This window comes from Thalia democratica, chromosome 1 (genome assembly GCF_965202585.1).
Source record: "Thalia democratica chromosome 1, ktThaDemo2.hap1.1, whole genome shotgun sequence".
NCBI classification, from domain to species: domain Eukaryota; kingdom Metazoa; phylum Chordata; class Thaliacea; order Salpida; family Salpidae; genus Thalia; species Thalia democratica.
Genome location: NC_139165.1, coordinates 64870870 through 64897282, shown reverse-complemented (window position 1 = coordinate 64897282; position 26413 = coordinate 64870870). Strand labels below are relative to the sequence as shown.

The following is a 26413-nucleotide window of genomic DNA, read 5'->3' as shown; positions in this document are numbered from 1 at the left end:
ATAAGTATCATAGTCAAAATATTCACCAACACAATGTCTTCTGACACAGGTTTGTTTATAATTAAGTTGTAGTTGACTTACAATTATAGTTTTAATGATTTTTGGTAGTAAAAATCTTGACTTAAGTTTTCTACTTTTATTTCATTTTATAAAATTGAATTAAAAAGGTATTATAAATAAGTGAAATTGAAAGCCTAATTAGAATTTTATGTATACGTCAATAATTTACTGTTAAAATGTACTGATTTTTTTCTTAATTAATAATTGTAGTTTTTTCGGTTTGTTTTTAATGAAGATTTTAAAATTTGTATGTTTTTTAAAATGATTAACAAAACTAATCCAAAATGTGTTGAGATTTCTACTTCAGTTCAAATAAAATACATTAAAAAACAAAAATTAACAGCGCATATAGAAATGGTGACCTTGAAAATAGGTCTAGCTGAAACTGATGAACAACTTGAAGATATAATTATAAAGTTTCTTGCTCCAATAATTCAAAAATTGAATTCTAATGACCCAAGTTTAAGATCTAAGGTATGTTTAAATTTGAAATTTCTGCAAAAGTAAAACAAGTTTAAACCAAAAGTATTTGATTTAAATTTTTTTTTATTATAATCTTTATGTGGTTACAAAAATTAAAGCCATTTTTACTTTTTAGGTCATGACTTTACTTGGTCACATAAATAAAAGGCTTAAGTCTAGGAGCTCAATTAAAATTCCAGTACTAGACCTTTTGAAAATGTACAATAGTCCTGATGTCAGCTCTTTTGTTTCCGTAAGTTTTATAACTAGTTTTTAACTTTGTTCTTTTAATTTAAAAACTAATTTTAAAACTATTATTATTTAATTATAGTATTTTGTAATACTTAACTTTTATAACAAATTTAGTCATATTTAGTAAAACAATTGTAGCATAGTTGAACGGTAGCTCATTTTATTATATTTATGTGTTAATATTTATATTTATTATTGTTTTAGATTTTTCATTGTTAATAAAGTATTTAAACACGAGGAGTTTTTCTTCATAAAGTAGTATTTATAGTTTGTTTGTATGAGAATATGAATAGGAAAAAAAAACTCTATGCTATTCTGTAAAAAAAGGTTAAGGGCATAGGGAGGTAAGGTACTTTTTTACATATTGATCTTATTTTAAACATCTTTTACTAGCAGTTGGTTTTTACTGTTGTGTAAAATTCAAATTAGTTTTTGAGATATGAGGGTACAAAGTCGAAAGCTCAATAGGTTCCTTATGGAAGGACCAAAAAAAAAAAACACAAAAAAATACTATTTTATTAAAAATATATCTTCTCCTACAGTTTTAAAGCAATCTTTCTGAAAAGTTTTTTTTTTATCGTAACTAAATAATAAACAATTTTATTGTAGGGTTTTTTTTATTTTGAGTAAAAACATTTTTTTTATTAAAAAAAAGAGGTCATAAAATTCTTAATTTTTAATTTTTTGTAATTCTTACAATAGAATTTTTTCTAACAATGTAAGGAACATTTCCTAAAAATTTGAGGTCAATTGACCTAAAAATGAAGGACAAGGTAGATTTTTAGTTAATTTTTAAAAATTACAAGAAAATTGGTGAGAATTTTTTTTTTTTTCAATACGTTTATATCAGAAACTTTTTACACATTTGACAATATCTCAAAAGTTAATAAACATTTTTTATTCTGCAAAAAGTATCTTATAGTTGATTAATGTTAATTTTTCTTAAAAAAATGTTGAGACTCCTCTATGCCCTTAATTAATATACCTTGGCGTTTATTACTCTAGTTTTTTTAATATAAGTTTTTCATATTTTAAAATGTTTTGTTTTTTACTGATAACTTTTTTTTAGTAGCTGCTAAATTTTGCTATTAGTAAGTTATTCAATAAAAGTTTAATGTACAAAATTAGAAGCTTCTAATCTGTAGTTTTATTTATTGACTATTGATTTTTCTTGTTTTTAATGTGTTTATTATATTTTTTTTTAATGAATTTTTTTAAAAGTTGTTTAGTACAAAAAATCAAGTTTTTTGACACTAAAGCTTGATGAATAAAAACTGTTGTAAATGTACACATCTATGTTTTGTTGGTATCTAGTAACCTGGTTTGTCATTAATATACTGTATACAAAAACGAAAAATAGAGTTGCCTCACACTCTGGCTATTTAAATTTTTTTGAAAAGCTCAGGCTAGTTAAATATTGCTTTTAGAAAACTAAGGCTGACTCAGGCTTGTATAAATTTTTTTGTAAAAATCAGGCTAATTTTTAAGGCTTTAGATTCGTTAAGTACAAAAATCTATCATGTAAGAAAAAGCATTAGCAGTTTTCTTTATTAAAAAACACAGTTAAAGTAGCTTTACTGTATTTGTTTAATGTTGTTATACTATTAAAGACAGTTTTTTTTATCAAAAATTTAATTTTAAACAGAAAATGGACCAAAAAACTTGTTAAAAAAACCTGAAATGAATTTAGGAAACCAAGTAAAAATCAAAAATCTTTGGCAACCCTACAACTTAATGTGTAGTATTTTTAAGTTTTAAGTGTTAATAGTGCTTTTAAAGTGTTTATACAAAGTCTTTTTAAATATTTACAACACATAAAAGCTTTTTGTGCAATTATCTGTTGCAATGAAAAGTTATATTAAAGTTATAGTAAATGTAAGCGTTATAGTCCTAATAGTCTTCAAATTTGTTCAAATAATGAAACAAAGTTAATTTTTAATTGAAATGGCTATCAAAATATAAAAGAAAAACTGACACTGTTGTTCAAGTTTGAAAGTTTAAGCCGTTGTTTTTTCTTAAGTTTTTATTTACTTCATCAATGTTACTTGTTAGATAAGATGACATCTTTATTAAAAACTTCACTAAAAATGTGTCACTAAAATTATGTTGAAGTACATAAGTTGCTTCTAATTAAAATGACAATATTAGTTTATAGTGCTCATCAAAAATTGAGTTATTTTTGTTATAAACTTTAAAAATTCTTATGCTACTGTAAGTATATTAGATGTCTTATTTATTATTTATCTCATTTAAAGTATGTTATTGTAAATTTTGTAACCATCAGCATCTTTAATTTAAAAGGTCATAAAATGTTTGCACTTACTATGGAGCAGGGTGTCCCAAACTATTTTTTATAATTGGGTTTTTTTCAAAATTTAAAAACTAGTCACCTCTCTTTATTATTAACTACTTATTTTCTAGGCAAAGTTTTCAAAACTCATTTTCATAATGACCTCTTTAGCAGAAACTTAAGTTGAAATTATCCCTATTTATTAAATATTCGAAAAGGGCGGTAAGCTCCCTTTAAGAAACCTTACTATACTTAAAAATAGCCATACTAAAAGCTTACTAAACAAAAAAACAAATTACAGAACTTTTCAATGATTTATATCAAGATGGGTTTCAAACGATTAAGTCTTGATGAAAAGAGAAGTTTAGCACCTTTTTTGTTCGAGTCGATCAAGGTTTTTAAAGTATTTACAGCACTTTGTAACATTAAAATGATAATATGATACTTTTCGTTTTTAATGTAAAATACAAAATGCATTTTCTAAAACTCTTGAATTATAAACAGAATGTAAAAGCTTTATGCATAGGATTTTTTACATGTCTAAAATATTAGTTAAGATTTGTTACTTTTAATAAATATTATTGAACAAGCTTTTAAAAGATAATTGTATTTTAATTTGTTTTATTATCTTAAATAATGATTTATATGTTATATTACTAAAACAAATGAATATAGATGAAAAAGAACCATATTTACAGGGAAAACAGTCTAGCCAGCAAGACACTTTGTTACGTATGGTGTGTGAAACATTTTCATTTATTAATTTTGATGATAAAGATAATAAAAATTATGTGGAACAATTCCATTTTAAAGAAAACAAGGTGCAGCTTTTAATGCTGCTTAATTTTTTTCAAGACGTTATCATTATGCCATACAGGTAAAAATTTTAAAATAGTTGTAAAAAGTATCACAAACTGAATAATGTTTTTTTGTTAAGTACTAAAATACTTATTAATTTTTGTTATCAAACATTTGTTATTTTATTGGAAATTTGAAGTAGAAGTTTAAGTAGAATAGTATTCTTAGAACTTAAAAAAAATTAAGTAAAATGTTACAAAGTTTTTTATAACTCTTAAAAAATAAAAACTATATATATTTTAATACACTTGTTAAAAAAATATTTAAAGCATAATTTAGGCTAAAAATAGCAGTAGTTTTAACAGCTATTTCTAAAAGCTACTGTTTTTGACGAATAATAAGATATAAGTGTTAATCTTAAAATAACTTTTTTGTTTGCTTTTAAAATAACACCTAAATTTAATTTTAGTATTTTCAAGATAATACCTGTTTTTTATAAATTTAGAATTGTTGTAACTCTTCGTAACAACTCTATTTAATCAAACTAAATGCGTTCTTTTGACCTTAAAATCCTTTTTACCAATGTCCTTCTTAATGAAACGATTAACATTTGTATTAAAGAGCTTTACAACACAATTCTTAACCCACCAATTATCCCCAAAGAATTAGTTAAGAGCATGTTATATATGGCTGTGAAGAGTATTGAATTTAGATTTAGCAATTTAATTAATAGACAAATTGATTGTGTCGCCATGTGGAGTCCCTTAGGTTCTATATTAGCGAATATTTTTGTCGTTTATTTTGAATCTTTATAAGAATATAGATAAACCGTTAAATTAATTTAGATATGTAGATGATATTTTTATCGCAAACAAAAAAGGCTACAACGTAGAAGATTTAATTAATAAAATTTTCCAACCTACATCCCTCACTCAAATTCACTCGTGAAAATAAAGTCGACGGTTGTTTACCTTTTCTAAATGTGTTATTAAAACGATCATTAACTTCTTTTATTACATCTTTATATAGGAAGTCAACATTTGTTGGCCAATACATCCCATGGAAGTCCTACTTCACGAAAAGTAAATCTTATTTCGTGCTTAGTTTTTCTAGCGTATAAAATCTGCTAAACGGTCAAATTAAATGAAGAAATTGAAAATAATAATAGTATATTCAGATCATTAGATTATCCAACGGATATTATCAATAATACGATTGACTATACGGTATAATACCATCATAAAACTCACTAGTATAGTCCTACAAAACAAGGCCCAAAAATGTGTCCAGTATACTTAAGACTTCCCTATTTAGGTAATGAGGCTAAGTTTCTGGAAAATAAAGTAAAACACACAATCAATAGTACATTTGGAGCAATTAATCTTCGAGTTAGTCACTTTACTAGAAAACCTTTAAATGGAATATTTAAATATGTTACTCCTGATCCTGAAAAGAATAATGTTATCTATCAATTTGAGTGTCACTTTGACAGTGTATACATTGGGAGAACTTCTCAAAAATTCCATTTGAGAAGGGATCAGCATGTATTAAAATCACTCAGAAACTGTCTGTCTAATAGAGCTAATAAACCTACTAAAAGTCCTTCGGCAATTGGAGATCACTTATAAAAATACCCAGAATGCTCCAAACATTATAATGACAACAAATTTACAATTTTAACATATAGGACGTAACATATATCATTTAAGTGTTTTAGAATCTCTTTTTATAAAAACGTTTAAGCCTAAGCGTTGTAATCAAAAGTTTGTTTACAATAATAAATTGTATAAACTGTTATAGTTTTCTATTTTTTAATTTAATTTTAATATTATTTATTTAGATACTTTAAATACTTTTTATTTAATTGCCTAAGTATATTTTAGTGTTATTGTTCTGAATTATAAAAAAAAAAACTTTTATGCTTTATTCCTCTTAAATAAGTACACTAACTAAATTCTGGTTGTTATATTTTACTTCGAACGTTTTCATAGCCTTTCTATTACTATTATTTACGTTTATATAATTTTTAAACTGGGATGTATATACTTAATTGTAATATCCTTTTACCATCTTAAGTTTCCATTTATTTACTTATGCTTAAAAAGTCTTGTTTACTTAATTTTACCAAACTCTTATCTAAACAGTATTTATTTAAATTTTTTTATTTAAATTCAACCTGACGTATCTATTATCAAGCTTTAATAAATGTTAATATTATATTCTATAGAGTTAAATACAATAGAGTTGAAAAGCGTGTTTTGAAAAATTTACTACTTTAATAAAAATGCAATGTATTCGTCGATGTTTTTTACTTAATTTTAGAAAACTTAGAAGCAATAATATAGTATTAAGACATATCAATAATATCGAGTTTAGAAAATATAACTGAGTTTTGTTTTAGTTCTTCTCTAAAGTCTTCCAACCAAGCATGTCCAGGGTTAAGTAGAAATGCAGTTAAACGTTTATTAGGAGAAGTTGAAGAAGACCATTGGAATTTTGAAACTATCGAAAAAATTAAAGTTAATTTTAAGTGTTTAACTTTTACTTGTTTTAATTAAACAATTTTTTTTTCCTAGAAAAATTTTCTTTGTTAGTAAATATTAAGAAAAGTTATTGTGTTTCGTAGATAAAAAAGTTAAACTATCAAAAGTATTTTTTTAAATAATTTTTAAGAAATAATTTTTTTCATAAGTAAGTAGAATAAAAGATAAAATTATCACTGCCTTTTCTATTATAAACTGACGTCATTAATATTAAATTAACCTTTCAATCATTTGATGTTTATTTAAATTATAATTAATTTTTTATTAAAAACTAGTTTTTAATAATCTTTTGTGTAGTACTAGTAGTAGTAGTTTGCTCACAGTGTTTCTAATAAATAATTTTTTTTTATTTCTTAAAACCTCCATTTTCTTAGTTTTTTAAAAGTTGCAATATTCTGTTACAATTTGAGTAAGTTTTATAAAGATTGTTGTAATCAAACGTATTTTTATTAACTCTAGTTGTCCTTTTATTTAAGTAGTTAAATATTTTACTATGTAATAATTTAGCTTATAGATTTTTGGTATACTAGTTAAACAAATTAAAACTTTCACTTTTTTAGCAAAGGTATTTCGTATTCTGGTGGACAATGTTTGAATTAATTTGGTATAATTTAAATTATGCACGATATTTAATTAAGTTAACTAATTAGTATAGTACTTTAAAGTTAATTGAAATTTTTCCAGATTGCAATATTGAATTTCGTTAAGAAAGAATATTTAGATATCAATAAGTTTGTAGTTCATTTGATCATTGCTTCTAGCGATACAAAATCTACAGTTGCAGATAATTCTGATTTGCAATTGCGTAATGCCTTGACGTAAGTCTTATATTTTTCAAGTTACCAACTTTTTAGCTAAATTTAGCGTTTTACATAATAAATTCTTATATATACATAACATTTATTAATAAATGAAAAATAGCGCTATTAAATGGAATGATTCTACGTTAGCAACAAACTTATACAAAGTGTACTTGGGTTCTGCTGCGGATTTTAAAAATAAAAATATTGCTGCTGATGAAAAAGTTCCACCTGCAAGTATAAGGTTAGCCAACATTTACAAAACAGTTTTGAAAAATAATTTAAAATTTAAATTTATACTCCATTTTTATGTACAAGATTTGATTTAAATTAACTGTAAACACTAAGTAAATGTTTCAGTTAGTCTTATTTCTACCTATAATACCTTTAAAAGATATTATTCCGTTGAAATCATCTTTTTTTGACACAAAATGCTATGTATATAATTGTATAACAATATTGAACGTTTATTTAATAGAGTTTTACTTTCAAAAGTTAGTAAATTTAAGCTATTTTATAAAAGTTTTTGAATAATTACAAATTGTAGGGTGAAAATTAAAATTATGCAACACATGCAACGGTGCACTGTTGCAACGGAGCAGATGCCACAAAACATACAAGTTGTTTATGACGGGCTGTTCGGTGAGTCTAGTGACAAACTGAAAACACTGGCTCTTCAATTCATGCACTATATATTTGATTCGTTAGTTAAGTTTTTAACTAAATGTTTTATCTGTTAAATAAGAAAACTAAAAGTTATCTAATTGTGATTTTGAAAGAAGAGTAGTAACTTATAACTTTAACAATGCCAATATTTGTTGTTCATAATTACTTTTAGTTATTTAAGTCTGATTTAGAGTATTTTTTTTTATTAAAACTTTCATCATAAAAGATTATATATAATGCAGTATTTAGTATTAAGTGAGTTTTAAGTTTTAAATTCACTTAATTTTGCGGTAAGTTCTTCCAAGACCGTTTTTAAAGCATGTTGAAAAGAAAGTTATACAAATTTAAAAAAACAGTTTTCTATATTGCATATAGCTTTATTTATGCCTAACAAGCACTAGTTTATCAAAAACTAAATTATAACTAGTAAATTACAATTATGTTAACTAATTAGAATAACGTTTTAAATACTGAAAAGAATGTTGAAATTTTTCCCAAAAGGATTAATATTCTAAAAAGTATATGATAGTGTTTATTTATTTTATTTTACAATTAAGTGTGCAAAGCTTTTTTAAGTTTGAGTTACTTAGGTAAAAAATACAAATCTAAAATAAATTTATAAATACTATGTTTATTTTACTAGAAAATATGTCTGTAGATTACAAAATAGTTATATTTATCAAATTTTACTAACTTTATAGAAGTAACTTTATAGAAGTTAGTAAAATTAAAGTTAAAAATGAAGTTAATTAATTAATTAAGTTAATTAATTAAGTAAAAAACAAGACTAAATTAAAAAAAAAAGTTTCTCACTTCCCCCTACGCCCTTAATGATCATTAATAACTTATAAACAAATAAATCTATTTAACGTCAACTTGAATAATTATACAGGTCAAGTATTGAGAGTTTGAAGAAGTCATCTCCGATGCTGATAAATGCAGCAACAAAAGTTGTTTTAAATGATGAAAATGTTGGCATGAATATCTCCAGAATCAAGTCACTTGGTTTTATTTCTTTTTCAAAAATTGCTACCCAACTTCCACAAGTGTTTTCAAAAAAGTTTGACCTCGTACAGAAGTTTCTGCAGGCTCTTGCTAAGGTGCTGATTATTTTGGGTGTAATAAAGATAAAAACAGTTTGAATATATATGAAGATTTGTTTAACAATAAGTTAATCAGTATATATATATCAAAGCATCTAACTAGTTTTAAAAATTTTGATAAATCTACAATATGCTATAAATGTGTTTTTTAAGAAGTTGTATTACAATAAAATAATATTTGTTTATCTGGAAGCTTTTTTTCAGTATGATAAATATTTATTACAAATTCAGACAGTTACTAAGTTTAACCACTAAACGGATTATCAAACTGCGATTCTGTAAAAAAAGACTTATTAAAAATTCAAATTATGCACTATTTGATTTAATGTAGATTAGTATATGAATAAAAGTATATATAGAAATAGTGAATACTATATTCAAATTTAAATGGTTAATAATTAAGTAAGTAATGAACCACTAAAACTTAAAGTTTATAGAACTTGTTTTTCTATGTATATATATATATATATATATATATATATATATATATATAGAAAATAATTTGGTTAAATAAACTTAAACACTTTCTACAGAGCCCACTTGAAGGGCTTTTAAATTGAGAAAAGTAGATTTAAAAAAACCGGAACATATGTTCTGTTTTTTTAATAATCTACACTTCTTAATAAACTATATATAAATTTTATAGGTTTAACTACATTTTTACCAGTTTTTGCTTAGTTTGTCATTTAATAAAACTTTTATTACAGAATCGCAGTTTGATAATCCGTTTAGCGGTTAAATTTTATAACTGTCTGAATTTATAGTAATTTTTTTTCAATATAAGAATCTTCAACTTGAATTGAATCCTTTATAAACCAGTTTTTACCAGATATCTATTTTATTAACATGTCCAAGATTTATTTGTACATTGTACACTTTTAAAATCGTTGCAACTTATCTAGATTATATTTTCTGTTAATAAAAAAAGGACAATTCTTACTCACTTATCCGGCCGGTTTTAGTCGAGAATTAGATTTATCTATTTCAGCTAAAATCGATGCTTTATTATAAATACATGTCTAATTTGTTTAAATTAAGCAAGCAGTTTGTAGTAACGTAATAAAAAAAAAAAAAACTGATGTTATATTTCATGTCTTTCACGCTTTATAAATTAAGATTATTAAACCGAGGTCTACTCGAACATTAAATTTTTAATTGCGATGAAACCAGGTTGTATTTAGGAAAGTTGCATTTTAGTACTAGTAGTACACAACCGGCCGGATGAAACAAATAAACAGAAACCACACCAGAAAAAGTTTCAAAATTATCTGGTTCCGTGAGTATATGCTTAAAAACAAGAAAGTTATGTCAAAAAAACCTCTATTCTTTTTTTTTATAGAAAGAGGTCTGATATTAGTTAATAAACTGTTTAAGATGGAAATTGTTTTCTTTAAATTAGTTTTTAAACTATAAAGTTTTCTTTCGTTTATTTTCTGTCTGTTTTAACTCTTTGGTTCATCGAAGAAAGTTAAAATTAAATAAATTGATAGATAATTAAGTTTACGTTTTACTATATGCATTGCATAATATTAATGAGGTAGAGTATTCAAAAAAGATATTTTGTTCTTATCCGGCCAATGGCTTATCGGGCTTTATTTACAAAAAAGCTTGCCTAACATGGCCGAATAAGCGAGGAAGCACTGTACAGTGCAATTAGTAAATAAACAATTTTCGGAAGTATAAAGAATTAAATATCTACTGAATACTTTTCAAAATGTGACAAATGCTAGATTTTAGCGTTGAGTATCATAATTTAACTCGTGTTTCTAGAAACTTTATATAAAACTTTGATTTTTTTAATATAAATTCATAGTTTGCGGTCTGAAAATCTTTGTCTTAAGATAAAAGTTGATATTATTTATTGTGAGAAAGTATTTTAATTTATAATAACTTATTAGCAGATAGTTGATATTTTTTATCAAATTAAATATATTTATTAGCTTTATAATATACAATATCTATTAGCTGCAAAGGTTAAAATTGAAGCTTTGTGTTTTTTTAAATTAACGTATTAAAAATAATTGAACTTTCGACTAATAAAGTGTTAAAAAACAAACAGGAAAGCAGTGTAGAAGTAAAGCAATCTATAGTTGATGCTACCACCTCTATGATACCTGCCTTTAAAAATCAATCAATCGAAACAATCGAATCCGCGAGACACATCATATCTAAAACAGTTTTTAGTTAGTAATTGTTTGACTTTTAGTGTATAGTGTCTTTATGTCTGAAGCAATTTTTTTTTGAATAAGTTTTAAACTTATTTTAAGTGTTTGTTTTGTAGGAGGTTATTTTAATTTAGTTGTAATTCTAATACTACAAATAATTGTTCACTTTTTATTTTACTACAGATTCAAATTTTTATTTTTAGTTAAAATTTTTATGTTTATTTTTTCTGGTTTTGTACATCTCAATGGTAAAAAGATTAAATTTTTAAATAACTATTAATTTAACAACAGGTGCTGATTATTACACAAGAATAGTTGGGGTGAGATATGCAGCTAATACATTCGCTACTGATGATGTCCAATCCAGATACATACTGCTGCTATCTACTGCTGACTGTTTGTTGATAATAATTTTGTAAAAAGATAACTTTAATAATACTTTTGTAAAAAAAAAATAAGATAAAGTCAGTTAAATATCTTGCTAAAAATATTATACATTTTGAATTTACTTTTGAATTTTGAAAGTAAAATGAAGAACTGTTACAGTGAAAGAAGATGTTGCGTCCGAAGCTTTGAGTCTTTTAAAATCAGACCTTAAACAAGCACCTATAAAACTTCCAAGTTTTCAACTTATGCTAGACCACGTCATCAAAATGGCTAGTTTTAAGTAATCCATTTAAATTGTAATTTAATTCAACTTTCATACAATGTTATATATTTTTGTTATCATTATATTATTTCAGTTGATAAAAAACTTACATGGAGTTGATTTTATAAGCTATTTAACCAACAATATAAATTTGTTAAAAAACTGACACATTTATTAGTACATCTAAATTAATACTTTTTCAAGCTTATTGTGTTACTAAATAATCTCTTTAAACTTTCAGAATTTTTTTTCTCATTTTTTTTAGATTAACAATTATAACAGTCAGAAGAAAGAATTAACACTAGGCTCGCATACACAATTGGAATGCAACAGCTAGCGTTTCATCCCACTGCCTTCACTAATATAATTAGATACATATTTACCTGCTTCTTGAGCCAATCCTCTCAATCTTTAGATGAAGACCTTTGTTCATTCAATTCGGAACTACCACTTGATTGTCTTTCTAGCTTTGTCAAGTTTGTATACACTTAAAATAAAAGTACATAAATTTAGTTAAGTAATGACTTGTTAGTTTATTTAATGCGAGTTACTTATATAAATAGTTTAAATTTCAAGTTCAAAAATTAAGTTGCTTACTTCATAAGTAATTATTTTGTCTCTGAAAATATGTTTTTTTGTAAATACATGCACATTTTGCTACACAAACCATTTTTTTCCTGTTACTTGGTTTTTCAGCTTAAAGTTTATAATAAACTCATTTTTTATATATAACTTATTTTGTAAGTTAATCGCTACAACTCTCAAACTTCTGGTAATTATGTATTTATTAAACAAAAACATTAGAAAAATGTTTAGTTCAGTTGACAGCTTAGATACATAATATTTATTGCATACATAATTAGATACATAATTATTAAGATCACATCTGTTACGTGTCCTATCAATTTATTTCAAAGTGTTTGCGATAAATGAGTATCGACATAGTTTTTTTTACAAATATAGTACAAATGCTGAAATATTTAAATGTTTAGAGACAACATCAAGAATGATAAAGAAGTATGCGAAAAAATTGTGAACAAACTTGTGAGGTTGATGGTTGACTACGTTTCCTTGGTACCAGGTTTTTATTTCCTAGCTAAGTTTTGCTTAGTTGTTGTGATTTAGTAACTATCATATTTTAGCTCAGTTGTACATAATATATTTCATTTTCTTTTAAGTAGTATTACATAGAATTTAAAAAAAGCTTGTTTTTACCCATTTTTTTATTAGTTTTAGAATGTTATTTGAGCCAAGGAAAAACTTCAGCTACTTTATAAAATATAGACTCATTTGTACTGAATCTCTTACTGGAAACTGTGGGCAGAGTTTGCCATTTAGTATCTATTGATAAGATTTTTGAAAATACGGATAAAAGAAGTAGTATGTCTTACAAGTTGGAAAAGGTTAAAGTTATTGAATGGGCAGAAAACTTGTCATTTCATAATCGTGAAGAGGTAAAGTTGCTGTACTCTGGTTTTTACATGTTACTCAATCGTTTAGTATTTTAAAATTAATAATTTTTGACTTTTAAATGAAATAAAGATCAGTTTTTTTCTTTCAGTTGAGTTATCCAGGAGCTGAATTGTATTCAATATTGTTCGCCTATGACAATCCAACAGTAGATAAATATATGAACATGTTCAGAAAAAATCAGAAAAAACTAACTGACAAGGTTTTTCAATACTCGATTGTATATGGGTTTTAGAATTTATTTAATATTTGTTTTGTTTAGGTTTGTTAATAAAGTTTTAAATTAAAGCGTTGTTTAAGTTTAAATTACAATAAATGTGTTTAAAAAAATTGTTCTGTCACTTATAAAAAAAAAATTACAGTTTATTTTTAGCCTTATTACTATATTTTTTAGGCTCAGGACCAGCAACATGGCTCAATACTGATACTTTCTCATTTGCTTGGTACCTTTTTCACTCATTGCAGTTCGGGAGATTACAGTATTTCTGAAGATGATTCTTCATTTGCAAAAGACTTGTTTTGTGCTATCGGTTTGCTTGTGTTTAAATTTAGTCTTTATAACAGTTTTACTTACGTAGAAATTTATATTTTTATTTACTTAAAGATAACTTGTTTGCAACCAGTATAAACTTTATAAAATTTTATTTAAAAAAAGTGTTATTTATAGACATTTTTTCTGCCAAAAGGGAAAGTTTTACTATGGCTTTGAAGTTGAATGAATATTATATAATGTTTTTGAATATTGAATAGTGGGTATTTAAAGATACGTTATTTATTAAAAAAATACATAACATTCATTTTTATAGGCGAAATAGCTGTTACGTCAACAAATCAAGACTTGATATCTGCATCGTGTTACGCAATTGGTGAAATGGCAAGAAAAGCTCCATTACCTTTACCTGATGGCAATTTAGGTTGATTATTATTAGTTTCTTACTTTTATATTGCGTTAAAAATATTAATTTTCTCTTTGAATCGTTTGAAATCATTAACTTTGTGCACTTGAGTTTACTTAATCAGTCACACCATATGAAAAACTTTATGAAATAAATTGAAAAAATACTTTATTTTACTATTCTTTAAAATAATAACATTGGCAGTAACTGATTGGTTACTTGTAAATTAGACGCTCTTTTACGTTATCTATTTTTCTCAAGGTAATTTATTTTAGTTTTAATTTTATAAGATTTGTTTATCTACTCATTTTGCAAATTTTTGAATTACGAGCAATAACTAAAACTTTAATTTTTTTATGTGAATTTAAGGGTGAAAACTATTATGAGAGTATTATTTTGTACTGATTGTAGTCTGCTTACGTGCATCGGCTAAACAGCTGTGTTTCGATGATTATCCTTGCAAAAACTTATTTAATTTTTTATTAAAATGTTTATTTACTTTCTTTTTATAATCACAATCTTTGAAAATTTGTAAAAGTAGGAGAAAAAGGTGATGATTTCACACGACCTACCTCTAAACTACAACTGTGCCAACTTCTCAGCAAACGACTTTCGAGTAAAAATAGTCATCGAGTGCGTCAAAGAGCTGCCGTTGCACTTGGAAGGCTACCAATTGGCGATGTGAATTTTCCTCACACTGATACTGTTATGAGGGCACTGCTAGATACAGCTGAAGAAGTAAGTAGGGCTTTTAAACAGTTGATTGCAAATTGTTGAATTAAAAAAAAAAAAAAACAGTACATATGTTTCATAAAGCTTAAATGATTAATTTTATAGTCACTTATTTGTAGTTTTGTGATTTTTAGTTGTTTGTTAAGAAGGAAGTAAAATTTTTGTACTGAAATGAGTTTCACTCGGCTAAACAATGATACAAAAGAAACTTTTTTAAATCGAATTTTCTTAATATATATATATAATTTATTAAGAAAACTAGATTAAAAAAATTAGAACATACGTTTCATAAAGCTTTATGCTCTAATCTTCAACTAGTACAGTTTGAAAAAAAAATCACATTTCAAAATTAACAAATTTCAAAAATAAAAATTCAAAATTATTTATAATAAAAGCTAGAAAAATGTTAAAAATTACTAAAAAGTTCATTTCGTATATTTAAAGCAAGATTTAAATTCAATTTTGAGATCTCGTGTTTTTCCATTTTGCAGAGAATGCAGCCATGTTTTATATTGAGTTTGTTTTTTGTTTGTGCTAAAGTTTCCCAATTAATGCTTACATCTTCATTTCTATCTCTCAAGTCCCAAATATATTTCAAAAGCGTAGTTTTTAGTCTGTATTAACTGTTGTTAAAAGAACATTTATGCCGTGTGTATTTACTTTTAAACGATAAACCTGATGACCCAACATACTGCTTACTTTTTTCCGATGTTATTACCATCACTCTATAGATAACATTTGTTAATAAACAATTGTCATCCACCATACATTTATCTCTGCAGTTGCATTGATTTCGTTCCTCTACCTTATCCTCTAACATTTTGCAATTATGCAATATATCTGGCTCTTCATATTTGGCTACACGAGTACTAAATTTTCAACAGTTTTCTGTTGAAAATTTTATGGTACGTGTGCGCTGGGCCAAGGTTTGAGTTAAGGCCATAGGGGGGGGGGGGGGGGGTAGAAGCCATTTTTTGACCAAAAATAACATATAGACTTATATTATAGTAAATTTTATAATCTTTCAGATGCATTTTTTAGATTTTTAAAATACTAATTAACTTTTTTTTTTTATAACCGGTTATATAAAGGGTTGTCTTTATAAAGGGTATATAAAGGGTAACTTTAAAGCTGTTTTTCTCGAGTTTTTAAAAACGGGCTTTAAAATCTATCTTCTCCTTCATTTTTCAAGCAATCTTCTTCAAATTTTCAGGAAATGTTCCTTACATTATGAGAAAAAAATGTTATTTGTGAATTTTAATAATTTTAAAAAATAAAAATTTTATGACGAAAAAAAAAAAAAAAGTGATTTTTTATCAAAAAAATTTTTTTTTTTTCAAAAAAAAGGTATTTTTACTTAAAATTTTTTAAGTCACAAATAACGTTTTTTTGTTATTGTATAAAGAATAGACTGTAAAAGTTTGAAGAAGATTGCTTAAAAAATGAAGGAGGAGATAGATTTTGAATGCATTAGTCTTTTTTCGCCGTTTTAGTTTTTCCTTCCCCATAAGGAACCTGTTATGCGGCCCGACTTTGGCCGGTCATATCTCAAAAACTAATTCGAATTTTTAAAAACGGTAAAAAGCAACTTGAAGCTTAGTAAAAACTCTATAAAATAAGATCAACTTGTAAAAAACATGGCCTACCCCCCTATGGCCTTAACAATTTCTAGGAACCGTTTACCGATTTTTGTCTCTACTGACAACCATATCGGTGGCGTGAAGTGCTGGATATTTTTGCTTTTCCTTTTGTTGTATTCCGGTACCAGCGTTCTATTTCAATTCGTGCTTGTGACCTCCTTTAAGTAACGCTTCCTGGTAGTGCTGTTTCGCTCTATTAAACGAATTTACATCTTTAGATATTGCCGTCAGCCTTTTTTTGATAGATTTAGGTACTTGGTAAACAACTTAGAGAGGGTGGTTTGATTGGATATTGACATATGTCGCTTGGAAATTTGGTTTTCTGTATGGTGCATAATTGTCATTGCGAAGGTCTAGCTCTACATCCAAAAAATCAGTGCTTACAAGATTTGAATCTGTATTTATTTTCATGTCTAATCTGTATAATAAATATACCTATACATATAAAATCAAAATACGCAAAAATAAACTTTTTCTTGGAACAACTATTTTAGCGAAACACTTTTTCAGCCAAAAGTTCTAATCAATAAAAAGCAAACATATAAGTACAGTACAAAGTTATAAAAATTAGATACTACATATTAGTAGAATGAATGGTACATTCTAAACAACATTTTACAACACTTTCAATACAGTTTTCAAATAAATTGCTTTCGGTAGTGCAAGCAGCCATTTTGCAATTCAATATTTTTGTTTTAAGGTTTTGATTTTTTAACGTTTAAAATTTCTTTTTTTTTCCGCATTGCATAATTACATCCATTTTTCAAACTGTATTTGTTTTTATTCCATTTTTTGTTGTATTTGTTATATATATATATATATATATATGTATATAATTTATTAGAAAACTAAAATTTGAAAAATACTGGTACATAAGCTTCATAAGACTAGACGCCTTAATCATCAGCCAGTTAAATTAAAAGCCCTTCAAGTGGGCTCAGTAGAAGATGTTCAAATTTAAATAATAACCTTATTTTATAAATATATATATATACACTAATAATTTTGATATATACAGTTTAAATAAAAATATTTTAAAATAAGTTTGATAGAAGCGGTCACTTTTTTTCAATAATAAGTTTTTGTTTTACACTGCTTGCATCGGATTTCTCATCGTGATAAAAGTTAGTTGCTCTTCTAAAATTAAAAATTTACAGACAAAAGAGTTAGAACCTCATTTTGTTATTGGAGAAGCTCTTGTGATGTGCGCATCAGGACATGCATCGAACAAAGCACTGAACAAATGGACTGACGACGATGAATGTATCAACGAAAACCCTAGAAACACCGATCAAGGTAGTTTGAATGATAATCTCCTTCAACTTTTCCTTTTTTTTCCTTTTTATGTAAGTCATAAATTTACAATTTTTAAGCTTAATATAGTCTAAAGTAAAAGCATTGTTTGACATAGTTTATATATTTTTAATTCTAATATTTTACTTGTTAAGTACAAGTTATTGAAGATAGGTTTGCCACAAAACCAGGAAGTTGACAATTTAGATTAATCAAACCTAGAAAAAATCTGAAATTTGATATATTAAAAAAAAAACCTGGAACTTGAACAAAAATCACTAAAAAATCTGGAATTACATAATTTATACATGTTATAGAGTAAAATTTCGTGACACAAAAAACCTATCAAATAGATAAAAAATTTTTGTAATAATCGAAATATTTTTTATTAAAAAACATATTTAAGTTAAATTTACTGTTACTTTCAAATGTTGATATACTATTTTACAAAGGTTTTTACCTAAAACTTAGTTTTAAACTAAAAGAAGACCCAAAAACGTGTACTTTCAAAATCTTGGAAGAAATTCAGAAAATCTGGAAAAAATTTTCAAAAACAAATGGCAACTTTGTGAAGAATCCCTTTGAAAACTAGTATTTTTTTATTAATTAACGTGATTAAAATTTTAAATTATAATAATTTTTCTTTAATAATGTTATGTAAAGGTTTTACTTTTTTAGCTAGTTTTATAACGTATACGTCTATATTGTTATTTTTTGCAACAGTATCTGCAAAGCTAGAAGAACTATTGACAAAAGTATTAACTGACTTCGTTGACCACAGAAAGCCATTAGTGCGGCAAGTAAGCTGAATTTAATTTTGTAATAATTAATGTATTAATAAGCTTTTTTTATTATCTTAACTTAGTTTTGACGGCGTTAAATAAAAGTATAATAATGTTGTTTTAGTTAGTTAACATTTATATACATTAAAATTGATGAAAAAAATAAAGACTGAATGTTTTATTTTTGGGTTTGTAAAGCGAACGACGTATTATCTTTGCTTAAAATATTATATTATGAAGCTTAAAAACTATCCAGGTATTTAAAACTCCTAGTTCAAACAAAAAAAAACCCATGATTTCTTAGATTTAATTTTTTGAATATGAATAAAAAATCTTTATAACGAACAAAAGTATCCAAGAGTTTATGACTTAAATAACATTACTTAAGGTGTAAGTATAACTTTTGTAGTAACCTTTGTAGTTACAGCATTACTTGTAATTCTTGTGTTTTTTGAGCTTTTATTGTTTTTAAACTAACTTTTTTACGGTTACTGTATAAGTTTGACTTAAGTAAACTTTAAGAATAGTTTGTGTTTTGCAGGGTTCCCCATACACTGTAAAAATCTAGAAATTAGCTATTTTACAAAAGTAAATACTGTATAAAATTAAAACAAATGATAAGAAATACAACAGAACACAGGATTTTTCTTAGTAGTGAACCATCATTTGATGCTGAAAAGAATTTTTTAGTATAAGGTTTATACATTAGCTGATCAATATATACATATGTTAAGTTAATAATTAAAGCAAAACAGTTAGATTTCTCAATCTAAGTACGTTTAGGGAAGTAGTGTACAAAGTTTACTCACTCAAAAGCAGAAATTTTATAAAAGTAAGAAAGGAATATATTATAATTATATATATAAATATCAAATGCAAAACCGCTAGCAAAATTAATAAAAAAAAGATGCAACATTAGCTAAACTCAGTGCTCTACTATTTATAATTTTCTGCACAGTAGATCAGTAAATAAATAAATTTTTATACAAGATCATCTTTAAATTTGTTTATTTTTGTATTTGTGACTATACTTTTTGTAACATAATTTAAATAAAACTTTTAAGAGTTTTTTTGAAAATAGATTTAGATAAAAAAGTGTTTTTAAAAGTAATTTCACAGTTTCACAGCTCGTTTAAATTTAAGGCACAGTACATTGGTTTATGTAAACACTACTTGAGAAACACTGGATCAAGCTAAATGACAAAAACAGACTGAATTATTACCTATTTACTAATTTATTGAGAAGCTAAGGCGCTAAACAGCACCTTTTAGTGAATATTTTTTAAATTATTTTACATATTTTACACTAAAACTTACATAGTAATTTTGTTGCACGACTATTCAAATTCTGACAATTCAAGTTACGACAATTCACACTCGGACAATTCAAATTCCGACAACTCAAACTCAACAACTACAACTTTCATTCGGTCAACTCAAGTTCCGACATTTCAAATTCCGACGGTTTATACTCGGACAATTCAAGTTTTGACAACTCAAGTTCCGACAATCCAAACTCGGAAAACGCAAATGCGACAATTTAATATTTTAATTACGACAATTCAAATTCCGACAATTTGAATTAGGACAATTCAAATTCAGAAAATTCATATTCTGCTATTTCAAACTCGACAAATTAAATGCAACAGTTTTAATTTTTAAATCTGACGATTCAAAATCCGAAATTTCAAACTCTGCTAAATTAATTTTAACAATAAAAAACACATCAATATTTACAACTTTTATCATTACATGTTGATTTTTAGATTTGTGATATTAAAGTTTTAACCGAACTTTGTTTTTTTTAACCATTTAAAAAAATAAGTTTTGCTAGAAAAAAACTACTCGTTAGAAGTAAAATCACATTATAAAAATAAATGAATATTTATGAAGTATTAAACATTTTTCTTATTAATTTTGACAGAAAAATGAAGTTGTCATATCAGTTTTTATTTATGGAAAAAAGTTTTAGTACTAACTTAGTACAACTTTTATCTTTTTTAGCGTTTATTTGACTTAAAAATGTACATAACATTTTAAGTGCGCGAGTTTTTATGATAATTTTTTCCGCTTTCTTTAAAACTAAAGGATGAAAGTGTAAATTATTTTTTAAATTAGTTTTTAAAGATTATTTACTTTTTTTATTTGTATAGATAATATCATTAGCCTTAACTATTTAAAGAGTGTTTTAAATTTATATTTGTATTTTTATAAACTCTTTTATTACGTTGTAAAGTGTTGTTTTATAAATGAACTTATTTCAGTTAATTTTCATAAAAAAAGCAATTATTGTTAACTATTTATTAATTAGTTTGATTTATTTAATTTTATTGCACATCATTAACGCATTACTTAAGAAGAAACTACTTAACTTAAAGTTGAATCTACTACATACAGATTATACGTACGAAATAGATTGATTACAAATAATAAATTGATAGTCTAACTAACGCAATGAAGCCTCTATCAAGAAGTTAAGGACCAAGTTACGGTGACACAAATAAGACCCGAGCTCTGATTGCAAAAACTAAACTGAGTATTACAATACACTATTTTGATGTCTTTTTATGTCTCATAAAAGTAAAGTTTTCTTTCCAAACCAAAAAATTTTTGCTATTTTAATCTTTTTTATATATGTTTCTAGTATTTTTCTTAAACTCTATACTCGTACATCCTAATAGTAAATTATGTCACCTTGAAACTCAGCATAATAACAATAATCATAATAATAATAATAGAATATATATGCCGAGAACAACTAAGCTTTTTGTATTAAAAAACTTGAACGAGTTCAAACACACGTCTCTGAAAAAACAAAAAGTATGGAGATGTCTTACAACAAAAATTAAATTTAGTTGTTCAAATATTTATTAAACATAATTTTACTTATAATTTATTTTTATTTGTTTTTGGGTTAATAAAAAAAAAAACTAAGGTTGTCAAATTTTTTGTAGAAATAACAGAAAAGGCGATATTTCCTATAAAAAAATCTTAAATTTGTATTTCAAACTTATGGATTTTAATTGTTGAATTTGACTTGTCGGAATTTGAATTGTCAAAATTCGAATTATCGGAATTTGAGTTGTTAGAATTTGAAATGTCGGTTTGAATTTTCCAAATTTTAATTGTCGGAATTTAAATTTTCTGAGTTCGAATTGTCAGAATTTGAGTTGTCGGAATTTGAGTTGTCGGAGTTTGAGTTGTCGGAATTTGAGTTGTCTGAATTTGAGTTGTCGGAATTTGAGTTGTCGGAGTTTGAGTTGTCGGAATTTGAGTTGTCGGAATTTGAGTTTTCGGAATTTGAATTGACCGAATTTGAAAAGTCATGTAACCAGTAAAATTGACCCTTTAACACATGATCTTTTTACAATTTCATTTGGAACCCTGGCTATGTTGTCTATCTTATAAAAAAAATATTTAAAACTCTCAATTTTCAAACAAACGAAAAACAGTTTTTGTGTGCTTAAAGTTAATATGCTCTATGATTAACAGGTCTCATGTATTTGGTTGGTTAAGTTTTTATCATCAGACGAGTTTGTGGAGTTAGGAAATTTAGAGAAATATTTTGTTAGACTGCAGAATGCTTTTACTTCTCTCATTTCAGAACCAAACGGTAAGTTTATGTTTTTAAAATACAATACACTAAATTTATAATCTATTAGTAGAAAATTCAAAAAAAAAAATTTTTTAAGGCCAAAGAAGTATTTAAGAAATATGAAGTTTTATAAATCTATTGTTTTTTAAATGAAAATTAAACTTTTTGAAAAATATAAGGAATAAAATAATGTTACTTTCTTTTAAACTGAGTAAAAAAGCTGCCGTTAGAGTTCAGTGTTAAGCGTTTTTCAAAATGAGACAGTAGTCGTGAGTGCGTAAAGTTTAGTTTTTCTGTATTACAACGCTGGTAATAATCGTTTAACAATGATATATATTGGAATGTAGTCTTTTGTTAAACTGTAATAATAAAAATTCTCAATACTGATGTGAAAACTAGTTTTCTATGTGATTAAGATTTTAATAATTTTGTTAAATAAAAGAAAAATAAAAAACGGAAACAAGCCTAAAACGGAAAGTTTAAGATGTAAAATTTTAACTGTAAATAATTATTTTTTGTTATATAAATATCAATTTGTTGTATGTTTAACAAGGTAATTTCAATTTAATTAAAAAAAAAAATTGTATCGGATTTTACTTTTTATTAAAACTGTTAAAAATAACTGTTTTTTATAAAAAAAACTTCCTTTATTTGACTAACAAAGTTTCTTTGTACTTTAAATTTAAACAGTTCTACAGATAATTAGAAATAGTTTTCTTTCAAACAGAATACTGATTTTTTGTAATAATTTTAATATATCAAATGTAAAATAATAGTTTTACGATATAGCAGTAATAGTTATCAAGTTCAAAGCTCGGGAATCTACCATTTACTACTTTACATTTAAATATAAAATAGATGAATGTTATTCATAGTTCATTAAAGTTTACCTTCATATAACCTTATTATAACCTTCATATAACTGTAGGAAAGTTAACAAAATTTCTAAAATTAAAAATAATTGTAAGATTTTAAATAATTTTTATTTAGCTTTCTTATTTATACTCTGATATATAAATGCCTTACTTGAATAATTTTAAAATTTCACTTCCGAAGTAAATCTTTACTGTTATCTTAGTATATTTTTTGTAATAATTTTATACTCTTCAAAGTTTTTCTAGTATTTGTAGGTAAAGTATGAATAATAAAAAGCTAAGGAAAAAATTGAAAGGGGATCAAATATACTCCTTAAAGATAAAATTATACTTTGAAAAAATTTAAAGTTTATGTAGTATAAATTATTTACACAAACTGATGAAAATTTCTTAGAACTAGTATTTATATCAAACATTTTTATATAGATTTAATTTAAAATAAGTTGTTTGAAAAAATTATTAAACTAAAAAATATGTTTTGTAATTTTTTATATAGTTGTTTGTAAAATTAAATATCAAGTAAAGTTTTTGATGTATAATTAGTATAATGTTTAATAACTTGTGTGATAGTATAGTACAAGGGAATGGGAAGGGTCTAATATGCACGAAGGGACACTTTTGCACGAAGATACTTTTGCACAAAGACACTTTTGCACGAGGGGCCACTTTTTCTCGGAGGTTCACTTTTGCACGATTGAAAAATGAAATAAAAGTATTAAAAAAAGACTAGAAAAAAAGATAATAAAAAAACAAAAAGAAAAAAAAAGTTTTTGACCGAGGGTAAGGGTTAGGGGTAACAGTGATAAAAAAAAACTAACAAATTTGTTAATAAAAAAAAAAATTAGTTATTAATAAATAATAAATTGAAAAAAATACTGACCGAGGGTAAGGTTTAGGGGTAATAGTTAAAGTAAAAATAAAAACATAAGAATTAAACATTATTAAAAAAAAAATCAACCCGTGCAAAAGTGTCTTCGTGCATATTTGACTCTTTGTGCAAAAGTTTCCCTTTTGTGCATTTTAGACTCCTACCCATTACACATTGTTACTTAATTTTTAGAATTAGTTTACTTATTATGTATTTAATAAACTTTTCTTTTAATTTTAAAACTTGTTTGATAAACAATTATTGGCGAAATTCTTTCAACACTATAAACTTTTTGACGATTTAAAAAATGTATAAGTTACTATACGTTCATACACTGTTAAACTATTATTTTAACTTATAAAGTTTTTTTTTTCTATCGATTGTAAAGTGAGCCATTAAAACTTTTGCAACAATTTAAGAATATTTTATTAGAATAAAAAATAGTTCCACGTGTTTTACTTAATAAGAATATTTGTTTTAATTTTTCTAATAGAGCTGGTGCAAGACCTAGCTTCGAAGGGCTTATGCATGGTGTACGAGCGAGGAGACGTAATGACAAAATCAAAACTTGTCAACGAACTTGTCAGCAGTTTGACTGGATCCGGTGCAAACACGTCTAATGTTCGCATTATGGGCGATGAAAGCAGAAAGTTTTTCACTAAGACGGACAAGAAAAAAGTTGAAGGGTAATTTTCAGTGCGAATTTTTATAGAATTTTTCTGTAACAAGTGCTATATTTATTATTTCGGTCTAACAGGCCGGCATTGATGTTATACAAGGACCTGTGCTCCTTGGCATCTGATTTGAAGCATCCAGAACTGGCATATAAGTTTCTTTACTTGCAAAATTGTAGGCTTGATACAAATGACAGGAAATCAAGAGATATTACTATGAAAAATTCCAAAAGGGTAACTGGAACTTTTTTATTCTATTATAGACAATATACACGTTTAATTGTGATTTTTTTAAGTGTTTTTTTTTGTTAAACTAGTGGTTTGATTTTGTTAAATATGTGGGCTAAGTTTATTTTAACTCAAAAAATGTAACTTTATTATTAAGCGAAACACTTGTAAAAGCCTTAGTTTTTAATGCTTAGATAGTACAGCTATTTTTACACATGACATAAGTTGATTTGTAATCTATAACTTTTGTCGTTCATGAAATACTAACGATAACAGTAAACTTATATTGTATTTTATCACTTAAAAGTTAGATTATCAAAGTATCTAAAGCTAGAGTGTTTCACACGTACTTAGACATAAATAACTTTATACCTTTCGAAAAACTTAAACATAATCGCATTGAGCCCGCTACTGGCAATAGGAAATAAACTAGTTTTTGGTTTTTTTTACGATAATTAGTCAAAAGTTAAGATGAACTTAGAGTTTCAAACTAAATTAAAAAATTCAACCCACAGCTAAATATGTCAGTTGGCTTAAGACCATTTAAAAGATTTTTGCTTAAATAAAGTTTGTGTGTATTTAAAATCATAAAAAAAAAAGGTTAGAGCCATCAAAAAAATCAGTCTCAGTCTATTAAAAGAGCTTGTAAACCTCTGAAATTTGAGAAAAAATGGCTGAAATTAACCATAGCCTTTGATTTAGTAGAATATGATAATACTAACAGCCAATGGTCCACTCATGTCGTTTTATTTTTAAATGGAGTTATTGTCGAAAACACTTTATATAACTTTTTTTTAATTTAAGTTAAGTAGAGCGTGTATTTAAAAAAAAATTTATAAATTAAATATCCAATATTGCAAAATGAACTATATAATAGTAATTATAATGAATACACTAAACATGTTTAAGATGTCACAACAAAAAACAAAGCAGTTTAACTTTTCCTCATTCAAGTTTAAAATAAACCTATTTTTCAATAGAAAACTGCATGAAGCAAAGACCAATATTTTGAAAATATTACACCAAGTCTTATATCTTTTGTTTAAAAAAATATTTTAATATATTTTTTAACTTTCGGCTGTATCAAAATTTCATGTTTGAGAAAAGTTAGAAGCATCAACTAAAAAAAATATTATTTCCAGTTTGTCGCGGTTCAGGCCCGTTTGATAGGTGGTAGATTAAATTTATTCTTGCATACAATATTTGATAACGTTATTTAGAAAAAAAGTGTGTTCGATCACGACGGTTTGATTAGAGGGATGAAAGAGCAACTTAAACCTCTTCATAAGCAACTAGTGCCCAGGCTGTTCAGGTGTACTTTCGATCCCCAGCCTAATGTCCGCGTTGCTATGACAAATATTTGGAATGTTGTGTGTCCTCAACCAAACAAACATGTCAGTTTACATTTAAGCGTTTTAATTAGTTACGTATTTTCAATAAGTGTCTTTCTTTAGACTTAACTAAAAGTAAGATTTTTTCTTTAGTTTACTTTGAAAGTTTTATTTAATTTAGATTTAATCATATTTTTGTTTATTGTAATAATAGATTTATTCACAGTAGGCTTAATTTTTA

General features: G+C 25.5%; 1 protein-coding gene across 2 annotated transcripts in view; it reads left to right on the top strand.

Annotated features, from left to right (window-relative positions):
* Positions 1-26413, top strand: part of LOC145839258 (proteasome adapter and scaffold protein ECM29-like) — a 45201-nt gene continuing 18788 nt past the window's right edge. The window contains exons 1-26 of one of the 2 annotated variants that reach the window (XM_082946946.1): positions 1-49; positions 404-534; positions 659-775; positions 3366-3458; positions 3763-3941; positions 6264-6381; positions 7090-7223; positions 7327-7449; positions 7753-7908; positions 8764-8971; positions 11034-11157; positions 11431-11535; positions 11686-11795; positions 12071-12264; positions 12781-12869; positions 13073-13242; positions 13350-13460; positions 13653-13788; positions 14065-14172; positions 14696-14892; positions 17684-17822; positions 18543-18619; positions 22094-22214; positions 24433-24625; positions 24697-24847; positions 26062-26235. In XM_082946946.1, the coding sequence (XP_082803072.1) occupies positions 34-49; positions 404-534; positions 659-775; positions 3366-3458; positions 3763-3941; positions 6264-6381; positions 7090-7223; positions 7327-7449; positions 7753-7908; positions 8764-8971; positions 11034-11157; positions 11431-11535; positions 11686-11795; positions 12071-12264; positions 12781-12869; positions 13073-13242; positions 13350-13460; positions 13653-13788; positions 14065-14172; positions 14696-14892; positions 17684-17822; positions 18543-18619; positions 22094-22214; positions 24433-24625; positions 24697-24847; positions 26062-26235 (3474 nt within the window). In that variant the 5' untranslated portion in view covers positions 1-33. Of the gene's footprint in view, positions 50-403; positions 535-658; positions 776-3365; positions 3459-3762; positions 3942-6263; positions 6382-7089; positions 7224-7326; positions 7450-7752; positions 7909-8763; positions 8972-11033; positions 11158-11430; positions 11536-11685; positions 11796-12070; positions 12265-12780; positions 12870-13072; positions 13243-13349; positions 13461-13652; positions 13789-14064; positions 14173-14692; positions 14893-17683; positions 17823-18542; positions 18620-22093; positions 22215-24432; positions 24626-24696; positions 24848-26061; positions 26236-26413 lie in introns of both variants that reach the window. The other variant, XM_082946890.1, reaches the window with a different exon arrangement.